The 26,015-nt window shown below is 40.2% G+C and overlaps 1 gene segment (V, D, J or C); it reads left to right on the plus strand.

Annotated features, from left to right (window-relative positions):
• The first annotated feature begins 17,520 nt into the window (after positions 1-17,520).
• LOC127153838 (Ig kappa chain V-III region PC 7210-like) lies at positions 17,521-24,609 on the plus strand. The segment is given in 7 exon segments: positions 17,521-17,784; positions 18,771-19,103; positions 19,262-19,378; positions 19,512-19,588; positions 23,450-23,496; positions 23,574-23,797; positions 24,383-24,609. Coding segments are annotated over 5 exon segments (576 nt in total).
• Positions 24,610-26,015: the final 1,406 nt, after the last annotated feature.

Here is a 26,015-nt window from a genome sequence, read left to right on the forward strand (position 1 = left end):
AGAAACCTGCACGTCGAAAACTGATGCTAAAGGGGTACCCTGAGCGCCAAGAAGTGACGCCTAAGGGGTCCTGACAAAGTGTCAATATGTGACGAGGTAGGAATGAGAACGTGTTGATCTTCCATCTGCACAGCTCTTTTTTTTTGTGGTTAACTCTCATGCAAATGAGAGTTAACCACAAGTGACTGGTTCAGTCACTTGATAGACAACACAATCTTATACACTTGCATGCAGCAGGTGGGTTAAACTTTGACCAACTAAACATGAACACGAAACACTATAAACAAATCTTCACTTGAACCTATTTTATTATTGAGTTTCACACTTCCTATTCTATTCATCTTCTATTCATCTTATTCACTTCCATAAAACTGTCAAAAAGCGCAAACATTTCAGTAGGAAACAGAAGAATAACAGTGACATGATCTGAGCACAGAGAACAAAAACACAGCTAAGACAAATTTAAATGTTACAGGTATGAAATTAGAGATTAATACTTTCTAATCTAAAAATAAGAAAAAAAAAAGAAAGAAAGAAAACACTACATGCGATCAGTGTAAAACTGCCTTAACTTCCTTTTGTATGTGGTTTAAATTACCCTGTTATTTTGAAGGCTCTGAGGTAGTTTCATCTCTAAAGTTGTATGAAACAAACATTATACTGAAGTGTTTGAACATCCTGAATATCATACTTTATGATATCCGGTACTTTATGAAAACTTTTAATGTGCTTTGTAAATTAATAGATTTGATTCAATGTTTCATGACACAATTACATTCCAGATTATTTTGATTCAAACCTAACACAGATATCTCACATTAAATATCTCACAACATATGTTTATATGTTCTATCTTCTATTGAGAGAGTGGTACTGCTTTTATACATCTGTTCATGTCAGGGTTCTGTCACTTCAGTTTGGTTTTTCTTAGTTTGATGGCAGAGCACTGATATTCCTCTATGCTGTTTTTGTGTGTGCATATGCATTTTTTTTTTTTTTTTTTTGTGTGTGTGTGTGTGTGTGTGTGTGTTTCTATGTGTCATGTGCTCCCCTTTCTATTATTCTTGTCCCCACGTCCTTATTGTCACAGCGTGGTGTGTGGGGAATGAGGAGTATGACGAGGAGGATACGGAACATGCACATTTATTAATTAATCCACACATCGAGCAGGAACGGACAGGAACAGCAGGGAATCCAATGAAAACAGACACGACAAGACTTAGGATAAACGGGAGTGACATAAACAGACTGAGTATGACAATAACAATAACCGACAACCAGACTGTTAAAACAACCAAACTTATATACAAGGACCAATCAGGGGAAGACAGGTGTAGCAGATTAAACAATGACGTAACAATTAGAAATGGAACAGGAAAGACCAAATAAGGGCATAAATGGGGAAAAACATACAAAACAGTCCACAAGCGTGTGACATTACCCGGAGAGCCACGGCCAGGTACATAGTCCAAGCGGCCATGGCAGGTCAGGGAGCTTGGGAAGCCATGGCCAAGTACATAGTAGTCCAAGAGGCCATGGTGGATCAGGGAGCTCGGGAAGCCATGGCCGAGTATACAGTCCAGATGGCCATGGCGGGTTAGGCTCTGGCTCTGGAGGGGCGCTCAGGTGGCGCCGGCTCTGGAGGGCGCTCTGGAGGGCGTTCTGGAGGCAGCTCAGGCTCAAGCTCACTTATTGGTGCATTACTGTCACCTTCTGTTTGGGAGTTTATATCAAACAGCAGGTTTACTCAATAGGGTCTGGCTGCAGACATGCACCTGCAATCTCAGATGCCTGCACTTCCGCAAATGACGTAATTTGCCGTCTATCTTTTTTTTTACTTTATTTTATATATTTATTTTTTTTTATCGAATCTCTCAACATTTTACAACAGTAGCCAGGTGGTGAAGACAAGAAAAAATAAACTAAATTACAATGTCACTCGCAATCGCCACCTGCACTCTCAGCTACCTGTGACGTCACTTGCAATCCACACAAATTGTGCGTGTTGCCAGTGGAGACAAGAAGCTGTGTTGGTTAAACGATTAAAACTAATTTAGCATAACATACAGGGTCCTGCAAGTCATCTGTAGGAGATAAAAACAAGACCCGCAAATCCGAGACTACAGAACAGCAGAATATGAACGAGTATGAATATGAAGCAGAATATGAACAAGAGAATATGAAGTCTCTCGTTAAGCGTTTTCCTCCCGTAGAAAACCATTAACACTTAATATGGCTCAATGTATTAAGATGCAATTAAAAGATCAAATTAGATATACAGTTTATTAATATAATGTATATGTAGGCTATATAGTATTTTCCTTCGCAAAACGTGGCATAATGTGGCATAACAGATTAAGATGATAAAGACTAAACTCACTATGCTCCTATTCATTATTAAAACAACTGCACACAAGCAGGTAAATCCAGAAAAAACGCAATGACGCATACATTCACGTTTTCCCATAAAGAATAATCTCTACAACTATTTTATATCATCATTGTCTTTTGTTTATATTGATTTTCTATGGGAGGAACACGTGGTGTTGAGAGAATCAATTAAATAAATTAATTAATTAATTAATTAATAAAATAAAGTAAAAATACAATCGACTGCAAGTGATGTCACTTCCGGAAGTGCAGTTGTCTGAGAGTGCAGGTGCATGTCTGCAACCAGACCCTTCTTGGTTTACCATCTAATTCTATTATTACTATTATCTATAATTCTATTATTATTAGTAAAGAGCCCATTCGTTTGAGTCTTCACTTCATCCGTAATTTAATACCTGATAGATTAGATGCAAGTAAATATGAAATACAAATAATACCTATCATAAGTGTTTAACTATTTTCATAATTTGTTATATAATCTGGAATATGTAAAAAAGACACCTGGGGGTTCAAGCAAATCAGTCAAACAGTCAAACACTTGGGAAAGTATGAATGGTGCTTTGAAAGCACTGAATACATGGTCCATGTAAAATGTATTATTGTAGCTCAGGAATTCACTAAATGCTATAGGCATCTTCAAACTGTAATAGTAATAATAGTATATTGGTGAAACAGATTCAGCAAATGTTTCAGTGCTTATTTGTGTTTGTTCTCTGGTGAGTGTCTTTGCAGATGCATTGTAGATGTCTGTTGATTTCTTGAACGAAGGCCAACTGGAGGATTTTAAGATCGAAAAATCCATTCAGTTCCACTCAAAAACATCACAAATGTGTAAATGTGTAGATACAATTAAAATAAGAGAACTGAGCCTGATTTTATTACAGTCAGTAACAAAACAAAAAAAAAAAAATAGCCAAGTAAAAGAAGGGATCAGAAAATTAAAGTGCTCCTATAATGGCATTTTAAAGGTTGCTAATATTGTTTTATGAGACTCCTAAAACAGGTTTACATGTATGCAAGGTCAAAAAACACTTTTTCTCCAAAAATAGATTTAATTTTGCCTCATTTCTAAATGATTCGTAAACGACTCGTGTGAAGCAGTTCGAAGAATCAGTCTCTCTAAACCCCTCCTTTCCATGAACCCTCACTGCTGTGATTGGTCAGATGGCGCAGTCCTTTATGATTGGTTTACTGCGTACAGCGTGTCGGAGAACGAAACGCCCATTGCCATAACTGACTGACAGCCCTGGAGACTTGTCAATACATTCGGTATGAAAGCCGCTTCGTGGGCCATGCGAGCATAACGAACAGAAACCTAGAGGTATAATTAAAGAAAGTTAAATTAAACTAATTAAAGTTTCTTGTTCATGAACGAAAAAAAGGGATGCAATGTGCAAAACCTGATCAAATATATATTTCACCTTAAAAACACTGCATGCTTTTATTGAATTTTTAGACAATTGTTAATTGTCAACATGTTTTTGTACTTGTTACTTACAATACTACATTTGCGAAGTTACCACAAATCTGTTTTTGCTTTGTCATTATGGAATATGTATGATATAATTTAAAATGTTTATAATTTAATAATGTTTATAAAACATCATCAATTTTTTCCAATAATTTGGAAAAATAAAAGTCTGAATACTTTCTGAATTGTTCTTTTTTAATAAAATATATTAAAATTCACAACTTTTAGAATTATGCATATTTGTCATTATTTAAATGTTATAAAATGTATATATGTTTGTATCGTAAGCATTCTTGTTAACTGCATATAGTGCATTCAGGTTATAAGGCTAAAGATGGCTGAAGTCCTGTCAGAGAGGCCCAGCTCTGACTTCCTCTCTTCTCTGTGTGCTTGAGGTTTCATAGTGTTTCCGCTCACAGTACGAGATGTTTAAATGATCACAGTATAGAAGATTTTCAACTGGATCAGACGATGAAGATCATACAGCTTCACTTCTGTGAGTTTATCATGTCACTTTTCATTGAACCATGTTTGTTTAGATTTAATATCTTACTAAATGTATTTTTCTTCCTCTCGTAGATCTGTTGATGTGGTCTCAAGTCACAGAGAGTCTAACAAATATAGCAGTAACTTTAGGAGCTGATGTGAATATAAGCTGTGATCTTGATATAAAGGAAATTTACTGGTACAAACAGAAACTACCAGATCCTCCAGTGTCGATCTTACGCACTTTTGATAGCATGTATGAGAAAGCAAAATACGAAAACAGCATCTTCAAACACAAATACTCAGTGAAAACTAACAGTCGTCTGTTCATCAGAAATATCAGCACTGATGAATTAGGAGTTTATTATTGTGTCAAAACTAGTGAACCACAAAAATTCAGCAACGGCACCAAAATCTACATCACTGGTGAGTTATCTCCTCTTTTCAGATTATTTTCAATCCACATTATGGCTTTCCATATTGAATATACTTTAAAATTTTATGCAGAGCTAATATTTTTGCAGTTTCATTGCACTGTGAAAGACTGAAATTAATTAAAGATTAAACTACAAACATTTGACAGACTCAGTCCACATGAATCAGACAGAAACAAATGATGCTCCACAACAACAGACTCCATGGAGTTTCGTGACCATCACATCTGTCCTGCTGAATGTGCTTCTGATCATTGCATTGATAGGTTTGTACTTGTTCGGGTCTCAGTGAACTAACTACAAGAAGACAAACTGTTATTTTAAGAAATGTGCATTTGAATTGAAAAGAAAATCATAATTTAATAGAAAAATCTAATTATGGGCCGGTTTCCATTGTGGTACATTGTTGCCATATGGCAACATTTTTCAGAATCAGACACACTGGTTGATTATTATTAAATGCTCTTCTGATCACTGTGATCACAGGTGAGTAACTTAATAAAACTATATGTATGGGACAGTATTTTTTAGGTAATGTAAAGCATAAATGATGCTACAAAATGGACAAAAACACAAGACAGTTCAGTTTTGGGGTGAACTATTTTTTTAATGTTAAATCTAAATTTACATTGTCATTTTTAAGGACTATTAAAGCTTCTTGTTCATGGAAGAAACAGAACCAGAGACAACATGAAACAGTTTCAAGATATGAATCTACAGCAGCTTCAAGTTCTGGATCCTGAACAACCACAAGACTCAACGCTAACAGAGATATGTTACATTAAACTGTAAAGTTGATTTGTCTCTCTCATTGTTTAAGCTTAAAACGTTAATATAATTAAGCATATGTGCTGAAATTCAGGCCAATAGCACTGCTGAAAGAGTGATATTACTTTTATTATATTATTACTGTTTGTGACCACCAGAGGACAGCACTCACTGTAGGACACATAAAGGTCTCTTAATTGAACAACTTGCTTGAGCTGTACTACTGTAATGTTAATAGTAATGCAGTAGAAACACGAGGAAGTAAAATCTGTAGGAATATAATCTTACCTCTTCCCTACAGATGGTTTTTGTGTATAATCTTATGTATAAGCATGTAGGACCAGATTCCAGTGACAGCTTGGTAGGTACTCTGTGTATAATGGACATTACGAAGAAAATAAAAACAATTACATGACAAATATGAATTTATTTGTGATGTTTAGGTTCAGGTTTGGCCATTTAATTATTGTGTTAGATGTGATCAGTTGACAGACTGGATTATATCTTTCAAAGTGCTTCAAGTGGGTGTTCCTTGAGAGCTCTTTCGGCACAATTTGTTTGCCTCTACTCTGATTGGTGGAATGTTCTGCACAGCATCATGGGTAACGTAGTTTTTTTTTTTTTTGTTTTGTTTTTGTTTTTTTGCCAGACATGCAGCTATTAAACGCAATTATTTTCAAAGCATATATCATCGATTAACAACCTCTGAGCTCACAGTAGATCTGTCTTTAAAGGTGTATGATTTATTGCTAAAAAAAAAACAGTTTCCTTATGGAGAAAATGAATGGCGTTTTTACTTTTAGAACCAGACTCTTGCACACAGAAGCAGCAGCAGAAGATGTAGAAATAGTTATTTTAAGAAATAAATAAATAAAAATAAATAAACTGTAGGCTAGACATATGACTATAAGATGTTTTAGATGTGGTTAAGTTTCAACACTGCACACAAACTAATTCATGAATGTCATCAGGAGGACACAGTCACATGCAAATGTATTTGCTCATGTGCTCATGTTATACATCCCACAATATCCAAAATATGATTTCCCATCTTATGATCTCTTTAAATAGTGTATTGCCTTAAATCATGCTAATGTAAAGCACTTTAAATATGATTTTGAGATGTTTGTTTTGTTTTGTTTTGTTTGTTTGTTTGTTTCACAGAAGCACAGTGCCCAAACTCGGTCCTAGAGGGCCGATATATATTGCATATAAACGTGATCCCAAACTTTGTTAATAAAACATCATTAAAAAATGTGGAAAATATATGTTTGAGTCCGAATACTTTCTGAATGCACTGAATAGTCTTTTTTGACAAAATGTATTAAAATTCACAATTTTTAGAATTACGCATATTTGTTGTTATTTGAAAGTTATATATAAAATGTATATGCATATGTTTGTATTGTAAGCATTTTTATAAACTGCGTATAGTGCATTCAGTTTACATGGCTAAAGATGGCTGAAGTCCTGTCAGAGAAGCCCAGATCTGACTTCCTCTCTTCTCTGTGTGCTTGAGGTTTCATAGTGTTTCTGCTCACAGTACGAGATGTTTGAATGATCACAGTATAGAAGATTCATCTGGATCAGACGATGAAGATCACACAGCTTCACATCTGTACATTTATCATGTCACATTTAATTGAACCATGTTTGTTTAGATTTAATACCTTACTAAATGTATTTTTTTTTACATCCGGGGTGAGTTATTTTCTCATTTCAGATGTATTTTTATTCCACGTTATGGACTTCCATTGAATATATGTAGAGCTCATATTTTTGCAGTTTCTTTGTTCTGTTAAAGGCGGAAATTGAATAAAGATTGAACTAACCTGTATATACAAACTTATAACAGACTCAGTCCACATGAATCAGACAGAATCAACAACAGACTCCATGGAGAACCGTGACCATCATCACATCTGTCCTGCTGAATGTGCTTTTGATCATTGCATTTATAGGTTTGTACTTGCTTGGGTCTCAATGAACTACAAGACAAACTCTTATTTATATGTAATGCAATCGTAATCATATTTGTTTTAACTCTTGTGTGTGAATTCAGTGATGTTTTCTTCATTGTTTCAGGTTTGGTGAAGAGCTACACTGACGTAACTGGAATATCTAAAAATGACACTGCAGCTCAAAACTCAAATAATCTACTGGTAAGATATATCTATTATTTTATTATCATCTGTTCTAGTGATATCCTATACTGTCTTACCATGGGGCAAAAAAGTATTTAGTCAGCCACCAATTGTGCAAGTTCTCCCACTTAAAAAGATGAGAGAGGCCTGTAATTTTCATCATAGGTATACCTCAACTATGAGAGACAAAATGAGATAAAATAAAAATCCAGAAAAATCACATTGTCTGATTTTGAAAGAATTTATTTGCAAATTATGATGGAAAATAAGTATTTGGTCAATAACAAAAGTTCATCTCAATACTTTGTTATATACCCTTTGCTGGCAATGACAGAGGTCAAATGTTTTCTGTAAGTCTTCACAAGGTTTTCACACACTGTTGCTGGTATTTTGGCCCATTCCTCCATGCAGATCTCCTCTAGAGCAGTGATGTTTTGGGGCTGTCGCTGGGCAACACAGACTTTCAACTCCCTCCAAAGATTTTCTATGGGGTTCAGATCTGGAGACTGGCTAGGCCACTCCAGGACCTTGAAATGCTTCTTACGAAGCCACTCCTTCGTTACCCGGACGGTGTGTTCGGGATCATTGTCATGCTGAAAGACCCAGCCACGTTTCATCTTCAGTGCCCTTGCTGATGGAAGGAGGTTTTCACTCAAAATCTGATGATTCATGGCCCCATTCATTCTTTCCTTTACACGGATCAGTCGTCCTGGTCCCAATTCAGCATTCTTTCTCCTCCAAACACAACGAGTAGAGTTTTTACCAAAAAGTTCTATTTTGGTTTCATCTGACCATATGACATTCTCCCAGTCCTCTTCTGGATCATCCAAATGCTCTCTAGCAAATTTCAGACAGGGCTGGACATGTACTGGCTTAAGCAGGGGGACACGTCTGGCACTGCAGGATTTGAGTCCCTGGCGGTATGGTGTGTTACTGATGGTAGCCCTTGTTACTTTGGTCCCAGCTCTCTGCAGGTCATTCACTAGGTTCCCCCATGTGGTTCTGGGATTTTTGCTCACCGTTCTTGTGATCATTTTAACCCCACGGGGTGAGATCTTGTGTGGAGCCCCAGATCGAAGGAGATTATCACTGGTCTTGTATGTCTTCCATTTTCTAATAATTGCTCCCACAGTTGATTTCTTCACACCAAGCTGCTTACCTATTGCGGATTCAGTCTTCCCAGCCTGGTGCAGGTCTACAATTTTGTTTCTGGTGTCCTTTGACAGCTCTCTGGTCTTGGCCATAGTGGAGTTTGGAGTGTGACTGTTTGAGGTTGTGGACAGGTGTCTTTTATACTGATAACGAGTTCAAACAGGTGCCATTAATACAGGTAATGAGTGGAGGACAGAGGAGCCTCTTACAGAAGTTGTTACAGGTCTGTGAGAGCCAGAAATCTTGCTTGTTTGTAGGTGACCAAATACTTAGTTCCACCATAATTTGCAAATAAATTCTTTAAAAATCAGACAATGTGATTTTCTGGATTTTTCTTTCTCATTTTGTCTCTCATAGTTGAGGTATACCTATGATGAAAATTACAGGCCTCTCTCATCTTTTTAAGTGGGAGAACTTGCACAATTGGTGGCTGACTAAATACTTTTTTGCCCCACTGTATATGACCATTGATATTTAATATCTTCTTCTTTCAGTGTGCTGAATTTGATTTATTCAAGTGTCCCAAAAACAACAGGCTTTGTCCAGAGCAGAGCACGTCTGTCCTCTACAGCCAATTAATTTTTCTGCTAATTCTAGTTTTATATTTTATTATTTGACATTGTGATGCGGTCAGTGACGAATCTTGAGACGTTGGATCCATATGCAACAGTTTATTCAAATCGGACAAAACAAACAGGCGAGGGTCAACAACAACAGACTGGGGTAACGTAGGCAAATCCAAAGGGATAGTAAGTGTCCATGCAAAGGGTCGGGGCAGGCTGCGATCAAAAGCGATAGTCCGTGGGGATAGCGAGGGTCGACGAAGGGCAGGCAGCAAAGGTTCACAAACAAGGTTAACAGTCCGGTTGACAACAGAAAAGGCAGTCCGATAAATAATGCTCAGGATTGAGGGCATGACCAACAAAACTTCGCGAGGGACGCGCCGGCGCGGCGCGCTGAAATGGCCGCCCAAGCGGAAGTGAACCGCGGGACCCGGAACCGGAAGAGAGCGCCCCAGGCACGGGATTGTGGGAACCGTAGTCAAAACTCAGGTGAGGGTTCCCGCTGGCGTGGGACGGGAGGAGCCACAGAGATCGCGCTCGTGACAGAGCCCCCCCCCTTGCGAGTGCCTCCTGGCGCGAGGAGGCAACTGACGCCGGGGTCTACCCCTGGGTCGGGGCCCTGGCCGATCTGGGTGAGCAGCGTGGAAGTCCGTGGTGAGAGAGGGGTCCAAGATGTCTTCGGCGGGCACCCAGGACCGCTCCTCGGGGCCGTAACCCTCCCAGTCGACCAGGTACTGTAGGCGACCGCTCCGGCGTCAGGAGTCCAGTAGTGTGTTAACTCGGTAGGCCTCCTCGCCGTCGATGAGTAGGGGGGCTGGTCTCTGTGGAGCGGTCTCGTCTAGGATCCCCCCCCCATCCGGGGGGCCAGCGGGCTTTAACAGGGAGACATGAAAAGTTGGTGAGATGCGGTACTCGGGTGGTAAAGCAAGTCTGAACGATACAGGAGTGATTTGACATATGATTTTAAATGGACCCACGTACCTGGGGCTAAGTTTCTTGCAGGGTAGACGAAGACGCAGGTCCCGGGTCGAGAGCCAGACCCATTGGCCGGGCTCGTAGGCAGGGTTGGGTCGACGTCGGCGATCCGCCTGGGCCTGGGTTCTGCGGACAGCTCTTTGCAAGTGAACGTGGGCTCGGTTCCAGGTCTCCTCGCTCTGCTGGAACCAGGAGTTGACCGCGGATAAGTCAGACGGCTCCCCTGACCAGGGAAACAAGGGAGGCTGGAAGCCTAGGATACATTGAAAAGGTGTTAGGTTAGTAGATGCTTTACGAATAGAATTCTGGGCATATTCGGCCCAGAGGAGGAAGCGGCTCCAGTCCTCCTGCCGGTCGTGGCAATACGAGCGTAGAAACCGGGTCAACTCCTGGTTCAGCCTCTCAACCTGACCGTTGGCCTCCGGGTGATATCCTGACGTCAGGCTTACATTAACTCCCAGAAGACGGAAAAAGTTGGACCAGAGGCGAGAGGTGAACTGTGGGCCACGGTCAGACACAATATCCTCTGGGAGACCGTAATACCGGAACACAGAGTTGCAGAGAGCCTCAGCCGTCTCCATGGCCGTGGGTAGTTTCTGGAGAGGGATGAGGCGACAGCCCTTTGAGAATCTGTCAATCACAGACAGAATGGCAGTGTAACCCTGAGATGAGGGGAGGTCTGTGATGAAATCCACTGCTATGTGGGACCAGGGGCGCTTGGGAACTGGTAAGGGCTGCAGTAGGCCAGCGGGTAGTTGACAAGGGGTCTTGGTGGTACAGCAGGTGACACAGTTCTTAATAAAGTTTATGGTGTTGTGGCGCATTTTGGGCCACCAGAAACGATTACGCAGGAGATCGAGCGTGGCCTCGATTCCTGGATGCCCTGAGCTGGGTGTGATATGGACCTCGGAGAGGATGCGTGGGCGGAGCACTGCGGGCACATAGGTGAGGTTATCTGGACAGTCTGCGGGAGGGGGATCCTGGACCTGGGCCTCTGTGATCTCTGTCATGACGTCCCAGGCGACTGGTGCAACAATTATGGAGGCAGGGAGGACGGACTCAGGTGGATGGGTGGCGTGGTCTGGTTCATGTATTCAGGACAGAGCATCAGCTTTCAGATTCTGAGACCCAGGACGGTAGTTTATGGTGAAATTGAACCGGGTAAAGAAGAGTGCCCATCTAGCTTGTCGATGGTTGAGCACCTTGGCTGATCGGAGGTACTCCGGGTTCTTGTGATCAGTTAAAATGACAAAAGGACAGCGAGCTCCTTCCAGCCAGTGCCTCCACTCCTCCAGGGCGAGCTTAATTGCGAGGAGCTCTCGGTTACCCACATCATAGTTCTTTTCGGCTGGGCTGAGTTTGTGGGAAAAAAGGCGCAGGGGAAGGTCCTTGGGGGCTGGCCCTGTTTTTGTGAAAGCACAGCCCCCACCCCTGTGCTGGAGGCATCGACTTCAACGAGGAAGGGTAGCTGAGGATCTGGGTGTCGGAGGACAGGAGCTGAGGTGAACCTCCGCCGAAGCTCATGGAAGGCACTCAGGGCGTCAGGTGACCAGGTGAGGCGGGTTTCACCCCTCTTGACCATAGCTGTGAGTGGGGCAGCTACTGTGCTGAAATTGCGAATGAATCTTCGGTAAAAGTTGGAGAATCCCAGGAACCGTTGCAGCTCCTTAAGGGTTCTGGGTTGGGGCCAGTTCTGTACAGCTTTGACCTTAGCCTCATCCATAGCCACGCCCTCCGGGCTGATGATGTACCCCAAAAATGCAATACTCTCCTGATGAAATTGACACTTCTCTTCCTTGGCGTACAGTTTATGTTGGACGAGGCGTTGGAGGACTGACCTGACGTGCTGGACATGTTCGGCATAGGAGTTGGAGTAGACGAGAATATCATCCATGTACACAATGACCCAACGGTTCAGCATGTCTCTGAATACATCATTGACGAACGCCTGGAAATAAGACGGACTATTGACCAGGCCGAAGGGCATCACCCGGTATTCGTAGTGGCCTGAGGTGGTAGAGAAAGCCGTTTTCCACTCGTTGCCCTCTCGGATGCGGATCAGGTTGTAGGCAGAGCGAAGATCTAGCTTTGTGTAGTATCTAGCAGACCGTAGCTGTTCCAAGGCTGGCGGAACGAGAGGAAGAGGGTACCGGTACTTTATGGTTACTTCATTGAGGGAACGGTAGTCGATGCAGGGCCGCAAGCCTCCATCTTTCTTCTTCACGAAGAAAAAAACAGCCGAGAAGGGAGAGGTTGAGGGTCGGATGAACCCCTTAGCAAGTTCTTCCTTGATGTACTTCTCCATTGCCAGGGACTCTGGTTGTGAGAGTGGGAATACACGACCTCGTGGTGGAGCCCCCCTGGCCTGTGCGGTGGCAATTCAGTTGCCTTGACTGTGCTGAACGCCTCGAGCAGGTCCTGGTATTCCATGGGGATGGTGCTGCAAGGTGGAGGTGTGGCTGACTCGGGTGGTGTGTGAGGAGCTGGGTGGACGCAGTGCTCCTGACAATGTGGTGACCAGTGGGTGATGACTCCTCCTGCCCAGGAGACGGTGGGTTCGTGACGGTTGAGCCATGGATAACCTAAGATGAGGGGTGACTGTGGTGAGGATATGACAAAGAACCGGATGGTTTCTTGATGTCCAGGTTCTACATGGAGGGTGAGGTCTTTAGTGACGTGATTGACGCGGCCCATCCCTAACGGTCTCCCGTCGAGGGCGGCCACTGCCATGGGGTGAGCACAAGACAGAACAGGCAATCGGTTAGCATGTACAAAGTCTTTGTCAATAAAGTTGCCGGCTGCGCCGGAATCAATCAGAGCCATGATTCTAACAGATAAGCCATCTGAGTAAAGCATCACAGGGATCTCACAACGATTCAAACAGGATTTAGAAACACTCACCGAGGTGGGAGGTCGTGGTGGTCGTGTCGGGCAGGTGGCGCGAATGTGTCCCGCCTGTCCGCAGTAGAGACAAAGGTTGTTACGTAATCGACGCTCCCTTTCCTCGACGGTGAGCTTTGTCGTTCCCAGCTGCATTGGCTCAGGGCTTGTGGAGGCCGGCGGCTGAGGCTGAAACGTTGCAGGGAAAGTCCGGCTGGGCTTACGGGACCGCATTACCTTGTCGATCCTGATGGAGCGGTCGATGTATTGACTAAGCGAAAGCCCCTCATCACGGCAGGCTAGCTCCACCTGCAAATCCGCGTTAAGTCCCTTGCGGTAGTGTAATTTGAGAGGACCGTCATTCCATCCACTTTACGCCACCAGTGTTCTAAAATCTAATGCATATTCAGCGGCAGTGCGGCGTCCTTGCTTCAACGCCACAATCTGCTCCCCCGCCTCACTTCCTTCTGAAGCAGGCTGGAAGACCTCCTTAAAGCTCCGGAGGAAAGTGGCAAATGTGGGGTAAGTGGATTGTCCGAGGTCCCACACCGCGGTGGCCCACTCGAGCGCCTTTCCAGTTAAGAGAGAGCAAACAAACGCTATCTTGCTCTCATCCGTAGCGTAAAGGTTAGGCTGTTGGTTTACAAACAGGGTACATTGTAGCAAAAAGCCCTTACATTTATCCGCTGTTCCGTCAAATTTTTCTGGGAAGGCGAGTCGGGGGCTGACGGTGACGGGCTGAACTGCTGGGGGTTGTGCAGGTGGAGGCGGAGGAGTGGCGACGGGAGGTGAAGCTACCTGTAGTCCTTGGACCGCTTGCACCAGCTGCTCGGTCAGGGCGGTGAGACGTTCTAGTTGTTGCTGGTGCTGGGTTAGCATGGTAGCTTGGGCAGACATCTCCGACGCGAACTGTGACACTGTCGCTGGATCCGAAGGCGGCGAAGTTTTCTGTGACGCGGTCAATGACGAATCTTGAGACGTTGGATCCATATGCAACAGTTTATTCAAATCGGACAAAACAAACAGGCGAGGGTCAACAACAACAGACTGGAGTAACGTAGGCAAATCCAAAGGGATAGTAAGTGTCCATGCAAAGGGTCGGGGCAGGCTGCGATCAAAAGCGATAGTCCAGTTCTGAGGTAAAGTTTCATCTAAAGTCGTGTGAAAGAAACAAGACTGAATCATGACGTGTTTTAACATCCTGAAGATCAAGCAGCTTCAGCTGTGAGTTTATTTTACTTCACCCTCTGTGGTTGTTATGAATCCGGTTCAGTCTGCCCGCCACATTTCACTAACATTTCATACTACACAGACTGTTGCATCACGCCCGGATTACGTTTCCCATCACCCATTGCGCTGATTGCTCGAATACCTGTATCCAATCAGACGCTCCATATAAGCCTCGGACTTCCCCTTGCATCTTGCTGAGTATTGGAGTTTTTCCCGGTATACCCATATTGCATATGGATCCACTCGCTTCACGTCTCCCTCGCACCGTTACAATGGTACGGAATTGCCATATGGCAATAATTACTTTCTACTTATTTCCTTGTTATTCTGAAAAAATATGCAATATGGTAATTAAAAGGGCCAGCCTTAAGGTAGTCAATGATGTGCTGTTTTTAAGCCACATGACATTTGAATGTTCCTCCAAAACACTTTTTTTCCACTGTCACCCCAACATGGAGGACACCTGTTGAAGTGCTCTAGAAATTGCTCCGTAAACTTAATTTCAGAACATCTCAAGGGTTTTTTTTTTTTTTTTTTGCATCATCTTTGGTTAGTGAATTACATATTTTTATTCATTTATTCAACATTATCTAAAAAAAAAAAATAAAAAATTCTGTAAATATCAGTGTTGTGTGTACCACTATGGGTAAATAGGTATGTTGCCATACGGCAAAGCTGTACCACAGTGGAATAAAAGTAACGTATTTCCCTATTTGGATTTTTTTTTATAAATAGTAACATCATTAACTTGATTGCAATTATTTATCTATTTGAAGTGTTTATTGTAGTACATGTGTATGTGTGTATAAATAAGAAAATTATTTAGTATTTTCAGAAAATGATAACAATATTCCACAGAAAGGGCAATAGGATCAGTGCAGAGTTACCTCTTCCATGTAATGACAATGAGGATCAGTTAGCCTTCAGTGACCGTAACAATGAGTGTGTTTTTGCATGTGTATATGTGAAAGCATGTTTGTGTGGAAGATTTTGATGGAGATTAAGACTGGATGCATCAATTTATAAAAGAGATGTGCATTTGAATCTAAAAGAAAATCATAATTTAATAGAAAAACTAATTATGGGCCATTTTCCATTGTGGTACATTGTTGCCATATGGCTTTTTATTTATTTATTTTTTTTCAGAATCAGACACACTGGTTGATTATTATTAAATGCTCTTCTGATCACTGTGATCACAGGTGAGTAACTTAATAAAACTATATGTATGGGACAGTATTTTTTAGGTAATGTAAAGCATAAATGATGCTACAAAATAGACAAAAACACAAGACAGTTCAGTTTTGGGGTGAACTATTTTTTTTTAATGTTAAATCTAAATTTACATTGTCATTTTATGAACTATTAAAGCTTCTTGTTCATGGAAGAAACAGAACCAGAGACAACATGAAACAGATTCAAGATATGAATGTACAGCAGCTTCAAGTTCTGGATCCTGAACAACCACAAGACTCAACGCTAACAGAAATACGTTACATTAAACTGTAAAGTTGATTGTGTCTTAATGTTTAAGTTTAAAATGTTAATATAATTAAGCATATGTGCTGAAATTCAGGCCAATAGCTCTGCTGAAAGAATGATATTACTTTTATAAAACAATTTACACTATGTGCTGTTTAGGTGCAAGTAAATATAAAATACATCTAACACCTAATTGCTGTTGACCTTGTTCTGTGCCAGAGCAAACCACAAGAGAGCAGTGCTGAGCTAGAAATAATCTAAAATAATATATAAAATAATAATAAAATAATTTAATAATAATAATAGCATATGGTGTATATATACAAAATAAAAATCTATTTGCATTTCAATTTGCAAAGTTCACAACACAACGGGACGTATTTAAGGCCCAACTATTTGTTATATTAATATCATAATAAATCTGACTGAAAGACTTTTATCCAGCCTATTGTCTTTTATGTATATGTTCAACAGTAAACTTGCTGTGTGGCCATCCTTCTCCATCATGAAACTGAACAAACTTGAACCTATTTTGGTTTCTTAAAGGCACAACAGGAAAGGCACAACTGAAAAGAAAATCCTGTTTAATTCCTGGGTTCATAAAAAGAGTGGACAATAATCATTATTAATCATTATTTAAATAATTTAATGAATGAATAATACTCAACATAATACCCCAAAATATTGTATTATTACTGTTTGTGACCACCAGAGGACAGCACTCACTGTAGGACACATAACGGCTCTTAATAGACAACTTGCTTAAGCTGTATTACTTTAATGATAATAATAATGCAGTAGAAACATGAGGAAGTAAATTATGTAGGAATATAATCTTACCTCTTCCGTACAGATGGTTTTTGTGTATAATCTTATGTATAAGCATGTGGGACCAGATTCCAGTGGCAGCTTGGTAGGTAGCAGTGGCGGCTACTGGTCTGTCAAATAGGGGAAGCTCATTTTCGGCCTACATCATAAAATTGTCTATTTATTTATTCACAAGAATGTGCCTTATTGTATATATATATATATATATATATATATATATATAAATTTATAGTCATCCTCCATGTTAATATTTAATGTAGTAATCTATATATATATATATATATATATTGATTACTACATTAAATATTAACATGAATGAATGAATGAACGATCTAAAAAAAATATTAAACTCTGTAAAAGTGAAACAAGGAATGTGGTGTATAATTGTGTGAAATGTATGATGAAAATCAAGCAATTTCGCCAAGCAAATATAAAGAAATAGGTTGCAGCAGTTTTTATTTCGACTGAACTTGAGAAATCCCCGATGGGACTGAGCGCGAATAGCTTCAGCGATTCCTTATAGTACAAAATCGCTGTCAGTCAAAAGGAGATGCAATCTTTCGACAGACCCTCCAATCATCACGCAGAAGCTCGGAGTCCAGGCCAGCCCACTCCACATTTGCTCCTCATTCACCCCCAGAGACGCTGAGCGTCCGTGGGCGGGACATAATCGCAGCGTTTATCCAATGACCGTCTAGTTTCAAAGCACTGAAAAAAAAAACGTTCAAAGCAGCCGCATTGAAGTCAATGGACGCTGGGCTTCAACGGGGAAACGCACTGTGACGCTACGGGAATGTATGAGAAGAAAATCAAGTCAGCCGACCTGCTATATCTAACTGATTCTGAACGAACTCGTCTTTGAGATGAACGCATTTTTAGTCAATAAAATTTTAATACAATAGTACATAATTTTACCATTAATTTTGTGACATTATAGGGGAAGCTAAACTTCCCTTGCAGTCTTAAAGAAATCGCCACTGGTAGGTAGTCTGGGTATAATGGACATTACGAAGAAAATAAAAACAATTACATGACAAATGTGAATTTATTTGTGATGTTTAGGTTCAGGTTTGGGCTTTTTTATTATTGTGTTAGATGTGATCAGTTGACAGACTGGATTATATCTTTCAAAGTGCTTCAAGTGGGTGTTCCTTGAGAGCTCTTTCGGCACAATTTGTTTGCCTTTACTCTGATTGGTTGAATGTTCTGCACAGCATCATGGGTAATGTAGTGTTTTTGGCCAGACATGCAGCTATTAAACGCAATTATTTTCAAAGCATATATCATCGATTAACAACCTCTGAGCTCACAGTAGATCTGTCTTTAAAGGTTTTTACGTTTAGAACCAGACTGTTGCACACAGAAGAAGCAGCAATAAATAAATAAAAATAAATAAACTGTAGGCTGTACGTACGATTATAAGATGTTTTAGTAGATGTTGTTAAGTTTCAACATTGCACACAAACTAATTCCATCTTAAAACAGAAACACACATGAATGTCATCAGGAGGAGGCAGTGATATGCAAATGTATTTTCTCATGTGCTCATGGTATACATCCCACAATATCCAAAATATTATTTCTCATCTCATGATCCCTTTAAATAGTGTCTTGCCTTAAATCATGCTAAAGTAAAGCACTTGTATGATTTTCGCATGATTTTAGAATTACGCATATTTGTTGTTATTTGAAAGTTATATATAAAACGTATATGTATATGTTTGTATTGTAAGCATTTTTGTAAAATGCATTTAGTGCATTCAAGTTACAAGGCTAAAGATGGCTGAAGTCCTGTCAGATAAGCCCAGCTCTGACTTCATCTCTTCTTTGTGTGCTTGAGGTTTCATAGTGTTTCTGTTCACAGTAAGATGTTTAAATGATCACAGTATAGAAGATATTCAACATTTGACTGAACCATGTTTCTTTAGATTTAATGGCTTACTAAATGTATTTTTTTCACTCATAGATCTGTTGATGTGGTCTCAAGTCACAGAGAGTTTAACAAACATAGCAGTAACTTTAGGAGCTGATGTGATTATAAGCTGTGATCTTGATATAAAGGACATTTACTGGTACAAACAGAAACTACCAGATCCTCCAGTCTTGATGTTACGCACTTACAGTAGCAGATCTGAAGGTGCTAAATATGAAAACAGCACCTTTGAAGACAAATACTCAGTGAAAACTAACAGTCGTCTGTTCATCAGAAATATCAGCACTGATGAATTAGGAGTTTATTACTGTGTGAAAACTAGTGAACCACTGAAATTCAGCAGCGGCACCAAAATCTACATCACTGGTAAGTTAATTCCTCATTTCAGATGTATTTTCATTCCATATTATGGATTTCTATATTGAATATACGTCATCATTTTATGAAGAGCTAATATTTGCACTGTTAAAGACTGAAATTGAATAAAGATTGAACTAACCTATATATACAAACTTATATAACAGACTCAGTTTACATGAATCAGACAGAATCAGATGATGCTTCACAACAACAGACTCCATGGAGAACCGTGACCATCACTTCAGTCCTGCTGAATGTGCTTTTGATCATTGCATTGATAGGTTTGTGTTTGGGTCTCAATGAACTTACTACAAGAAGACAAACTCTAGATCTACCTCTAATGTAATCATACCATATAAGTATTTGTTTCAACACTTATATGTAAATTCAGTGATGTTTTCTACATTGTTTCAGTTATGGTGAAGAGCTACATTGACATAACTGGAAGATCTAAAAATTTCACTGATGCTAAAATCTCAAATAATCTACAGGTAAGATACGTTCAAGTTTAAACTTGAACATGAACACGAAACACAATGAACAAATGTACACTTGAACCAATTTTACTTTTCAGTTTCACACGTCTTATTCTGTTCATCTTATTTCCATAAAACTGACAAACATTTCAGTACGAAATAGAAAGTCGTATGTACACCTGCATCTGATCCTAAAGTTATAATAATATATTATATATTAAATATATTATGAAATTGTATTAGATATAAATGTATACACTTTCTCAGGTGCAAGCAATCAACTCAGGGCCGGTTCTAGACAGGCACATATGGGGGGGCAGTCAGAAATGTGAAGGGGGCATCATGTGTACACATCATGTTCGAGCACTGTTTTTTTCCCTGTGCTTATAGTAACAGTATTTTCCTTGCTGAATTGTGTTGTTAGCTGTGTCCAAAGCCTGGAGAAGTGGATTGCACTTTGTCAGGCCTCTACCTTCAGACCTGTCCAATTTGGGTGTCCCACTTGAAGACTAAGCTCCTGCTGGTATAGCTCTTAAGGTCACTGAGGCACACAAACCCCCTGACCACAATAAGGTGGCAATCCCTCAGGGGGGGAAACTGAAAAATAAAAATTAAATAAATAAAACAAAATAAAATAAAATATCCTTAATCCAGATTTTATCAATCAACAACATAACATTTATTTTAGCTGGGTGGTCTAATTCTCAAAAACGTTTAACCTAAAGTAAGACTTAACACTATTACTAGAATATTTACAAAACTGAAAGGTTGTCTTACGAATAATAAAAAAAAAAAAAACTAAGTAAAAGATGGGCTATAGAACAGATCATATTATGTTTTTTTTATTCATTTATATATATATATATATATATATATATATATATATATTTTTTTTTTTTTTTTTTATAAAAACGCTGCAGCTTCTTCAAAGTCTTTCCACTCCGTGACCGCGCTGAAATCCGACACAACACTACGTTAGCCTGCGTCTTGACTCATTTGCATACGGACGGTGATTGGATGTTTACCGAGGGCTAAGGGCAGGAGTGTGTGTGTGTGCGCGTGTGTGCGTGCGCTGCAGCCTGTGAATGAATACACACAGCGGAGGGACAGAGACATGAGGAAAATCTAATACCGTATTGTGTAGTGTCCCTTTTTGTTCGGATTTTTTCCGCTACCGCAGATCATTTTGTCAACTTGTAATATATTCATTTTGTGAGTATATTAACATGTGCTTTCTCAAGTTTTCAAAATTTTGATTTGAGGGGGCAAGACATTTATTTGAGGGGGCACTGCCCCCTCTTGCCCCTGCGCAGAACCGGCCTTGAATCAACTTCCAGATTAAACATCTGGCAAATTTTCCATCTGACATCAATAGTGGTGGTGTTGATTACTTCAGAAAAAACAAGCTGTTTCTTGAAGATTCCACTGTTAGTAGCGCATGGTATGGCAAAAAAATTTATTGGTCTGCCTCAGTGTTCCTTTTACCTACCTTCCTTTTGTTGGAGAACTGTTGTATCGACTTTTTGATTCTGTTGCACAAACTGTAAATGAGACACTGTCATGTTGTCATTACGCCCCTATACAAAACACCTGCTGAATATGTCTGTACAGCATCCAAATTATCACAATAATAACTATCCACCAAAATGCTAAAACTTTTGTAAAAATATATAAATATTTTATTATGCCTATTAATGTGACTAAATATCCAATATTTCTAGCCCCTGCTGTAACATGCACAATAAACAGTATCTTCTGACCCCAGGTTACACACTAGCCATTTGTGGCAGACATCTGCCAAATTCTAGCTATCTACATACAAACTGGCTGCCAGTTGAAACAGCTTACTGGATGACACAGTTACAGACTCAGCCCGTAACAGCCAGACCTTTGGACCTGTATTGCCCTTGTTGTTCTTCATTTATGCTGACCTGCCCCCTCTCCTCACACCTTCATCTGAACTTTCTGAAACTGCCATGCCCAAGCTCAACCCTGAATGGGCTCCCTTGCCTGTGCTCAGCCATGAGGAGGCTTACAAATGCCAACCCTTCCACCTGCTCATACCTCCTCCTCCCCTGTCATCTGGCAGACCCTCCACTCACCCTCAGTCCTCCATCTGTGCGGTGGGTTCGCCACTGGTCTGCCAGTCTCAATCGGTGTTACGGCTGGAGTATCCCTTGTCTCCGTCTCCAGCCTCAGAGTCCTGTACTCAGCCCATTGACCCAGTGGCTACACCATGGCTCCCTCTCCTCTCTGGCTTCACCTCATCCCTCTGGCTCTGTCAGGCTCCTCCATCCCTCCAGCTCCACCATGGTCCATCAGCCATTTGTTCCATCTCAGCCCTCCGGATCCTCCTCATCACCGTGGCTCATCGGCTCTCTGTCTCTGTCTCAGGCTCCTCCACCACCTGCTCCGACACCGTTGGTCGGGCCCCTGGAGTTGTCAGCCCTTCCTCCTCCATAACGTGTGTTTGACCCGGCCAAAAACAGTTACCCCCGTCCCTACCCTCTGTCTTTTTTTTTTCCTCATTTTCGCACAAGTTTTTTGTTGCCGTTATGTTTCTCCTCATGGATGTCTTCCTTTGCCCCTGAATACCTCCTGCTCCTGTTGAAGCAGGGGGACAAAGCTCTCGAGGACCATTTGAGACTGTTCCTGCTGCTAGTTACCACCACCAGTTACCTGGCGCCGTCGTCCGAAGATGGTCCTTGAGAGCATTTTGCCTCTTTTGTGGAGTGGACACGTATCCCCGTTCACCGTCTTTGCCGAGGGGGATCTCGCCAGTGCCAATCCCGAGAGGCATTTCAAATATGACCGCCGAGTGAAATGACTTGTCTTAAAAGGACTTTGGATGGAACATAGTAGCGAGGGACAATTAATATGATCAGTATCTTTATTATTATTTAAATTTTTAATGTAGAAATTAAAACTATGTTCACTATATACAGTGCTTAACAAATGTATTAAAACAAATTCATGTAAGGTTTTTAGCAAATTATGTAAGGTTTGTGCCACTGTTGCTCCAAACTAACAGTATTGGTGATTACCAAAATCATTTTTTAGCTGTCTGTATTGGTTAGTCCTCCAATATGCATAAGCTCTTTAGTAACAGTAGTAGGCTATTTCTAATGATATAATATAACTATCATGTGAATATAGTTATCTGTGAAAGAAAGGCAGAAACAATAGTTAAGTGATTTTGTGTTTTTTTATTTTTATTTTTTTATTTATTTTTATTTTTTTCCCTTAGATACCCAATTAGAGTAAAAAAATACATAAGCAATGCCAGCAAGAATGCAAGCAGTTATGAAAGGTATAGGAGGTCATTTTTGTTTGTGAATAAATACTATTTAGTTGTTTAGTTATTATTTTCCCAATAAATGACAATAATATTTTTAGATTTAAACCATTTAATTAAACCATTAAAGGTGGTCTAATAAATTGTTAAGCATGGTATGTTTTCAGAGCATTCAGTTGGCACATTTGTTTGTTTGAAGGACATTGGGCAGAATGTGGAATAGTGTGATTTTTGTCAATAAAATAAAAGCTGATTAATCGAAAAACTAATTGGCCAACTGATCAATTATCAAAATAATCAGTAGTTGCAGCCCTAATCTCTTGTTTTATTATATCTCTTGTTAATACTATATAGGACAGGGCTATCCAATTAGCTTAATTTGAGGGCCGTATTATCAAATAAAAAAAAATTAAAGGGGGCCAAGGGGGTAGAGTCTTTCCGATCTTTTTCTGGGTGGCCTATAAAATTAGACATGAAATTGAAATGCACATTTAGCAGTAAAATTACCTAATATTACCAACAGTAACCTTGATAAAAGGTTCACTGAACATTGTTTGTGTGGATGTTTGTCTCTCTATTAGTTTGGACCATGGAGGACATTTCAGGATCACACAAGGACTGCGAAAATGTAAGCCCTCACACACAGACACACCTGTGCATATTTATTAATGTCATAGATGTTCTTATTTGTTTTTCTGTGTTCAGATGCCTGTGATCTCACAGCACAGCACATGCTCAGCTCATTCTCTCTAAAGAAAACAAAACAACATGTGTGAAAGAACAGCAGCCGCATCCTGATCATCCAGAGAGATTTAAAAACCTTGAACAGGTTCTGTGTCAAGAGAAACTGACTGGACGCTGTTACTGGGAGGCTGACTGGAATGGATGGGGTCATGTAGCAGTGACACACAAGGGAATCAACCAGAAGGGTGAGATTGACTGTCTGTACTTTTCTGATATGATTTATATCTCCTGGCACAATAATATGAACACAAACTTTCCTTGCTCTTCATCCCCGTCTAATAGAGTAGGAGTCTATCTGGACTGGTCAGCCGGCATTCTGTCCTTCTACAGCGTCTCTAATGCACACACAATCACACACATATACACATTCAACATCACATTCACTGAACCCCTATATGCTGGATTTAAACTATATCCTGATTCTTCAGTGTCTCTGTGCCAGATTTAAAGGCCAAGTAGTATGCAAAATTCACTTTTACATGTCGGTTGAATATAAATATGTGTTGGCAGTGTGTGTACACAACTGTTTACCTTCACAGACCAACTGTTTTTGTAACTTCTGTGTGTTTTTAACATAAACTTGTGTGTAATTGACCATTTAGACACAATAAGACATGCAAGAGATCTCTGTTTAGTACTCACATGGCATGTGCTTTCAGAAAACAGTAGATGACAAGTTTAAACTAATATGGTTTAAAACACATTTCATTTTGGTAGAAGTGATAATCAATATGCAACAGTATTGGCATTTCTGCATTTTTTCTGGACAGGACATTGGAGATATGATAGAAAGAAGTGGGAGAGAGAGATGGGGCGAGATTGGGGAGAAAGGTCCATGAGGTGGGATTTGAACTCGGGACACCCGAAGTGCAACTGCACCACTGTTGGCAAGCTGCCCACAAGGCTATCGGCGCTTTTTTTTTTAATCAGAGTATTATCAAGTTATGAGCTGTAAAGGCACAGCCCTATTCTGGAAAAGGGGTGGAGAGCAGCCGCTCATTTGCATTTAAAGATGACTGTTATACAGTCATCTTCAGTGATGAACATGTTTTCATTTGTAAAATAAAACTCCTGCAAATTATCATGAGTCATGACTGTTGTCACACCCCAGGACTGTTAATTATGGTTTCTCCCTCTTGTGCCCATATTTGGTTATGGTTACCTGTCTGCAACTCGTTAGCTACCCTGCTTTAGTTGGAGTCTGTTTAGTTTGCCTTTGTCCGGTGTGAATATCAGTGTTATATGTGTGTCTCCTGTCTCCCTTGTGTGGATCTATTAAAGACTGTCGGACTTAAAAAAGAAGTCCACTTCCAGCACAAAAATGTACAGATAATTTACTCACCCCCTTATCATCGAAGATGTTCATGTCTTTCTTTCTTCAGTCGTAAAGAAATTATGTTTTTTGAGGAAAACATTTCAGGATTTTTCTCCATATAATGGACTGGTATGGTGCCCCGAGTTTGAACTTCCAAAATGCAGTTTAAATGCGGCTTCAAACGATCCCAAATGCAGTTGTAAATGATCCCAGCATCCCAAAATCATCCTACATCTCTGCAGAAGTACCGACCTAGTCTATGCAAAGTGAACATGCAAAGAAGATCAAACACCCTTAACAAAAAAGGTAAAACAAGTGATATAGGATGATTTTGAAGTTGAGGGAGAACATGAGATGGGAATTTTTCGACATACCCTAACTGTCATGAACTGGAAAATAACAGTTCAGGCAGAGCGTTTGACGTTAAAAAGTACATAAATTGTACTGTATTTTAAGATAAGACCCTTCTTCCTTGGCTGGGATCGTTTACAACCGCATCATTTAAAGCCGCATTTAAACTGCATTTTGGAAGTTCAATCTTGGGGCACCATAGAAGTCCACTTTATGGAAAAAAAAAAATCCTTAAATGTTTTCCTCAAAAAACATGTTCTGGAAGTGGACTTCTCCTTTAAGAATAAAAATGATTATACACATAATACAAATACAGTGCTATCAGTTCGGATGTAGAACAGTGCTCATTCAGTAAATGCACAACTAAACAGATGAGTTTTGAGTCTAGATTTAAATGTGGTTAATGTTTTAGCACATTTCATGTCTTCTGGAAGCTGATTCCAACCTCGGGTGGCAAAATAGCTAATGCATATTCCCCTTGTTTTGTGTGAACCCTTGGTATTTCTAACTGATTTGATCCTAATAATCTGAGTGCTCTGTTAGGTTTATATTCAATGAGCATATCTGCAATGTATTTAGGCTGAGTAAAAGAACTTAAAAGTCAATCCTAAAAATAACTGGAAGCCAGTGTAGGGACCTGAGGACTGGTGTGATATGCTCAGATTTTCTGGTTCTAGTCAGAATCCTGGCAGCAGTGTTCTGGATGAGCTGTAGCTGTCTAATGGTCTTCTTAGGAA

Source organism: Labeo rohita, chromosome 22, assembly GCF_022985175.1.
Source record: "Labeo rohita strain BAU-BD-2019 chromosome 22, IGBB_LRoh.1.0, whole genome shotgun sequence".
In the NCBI taxonomy this organism is placed as follows: Eukaryota; Metazoa; Chordata; class Actinopteri; order Cypriniformes; family Cyprinidae; genus Labeo; species Labeo rohita.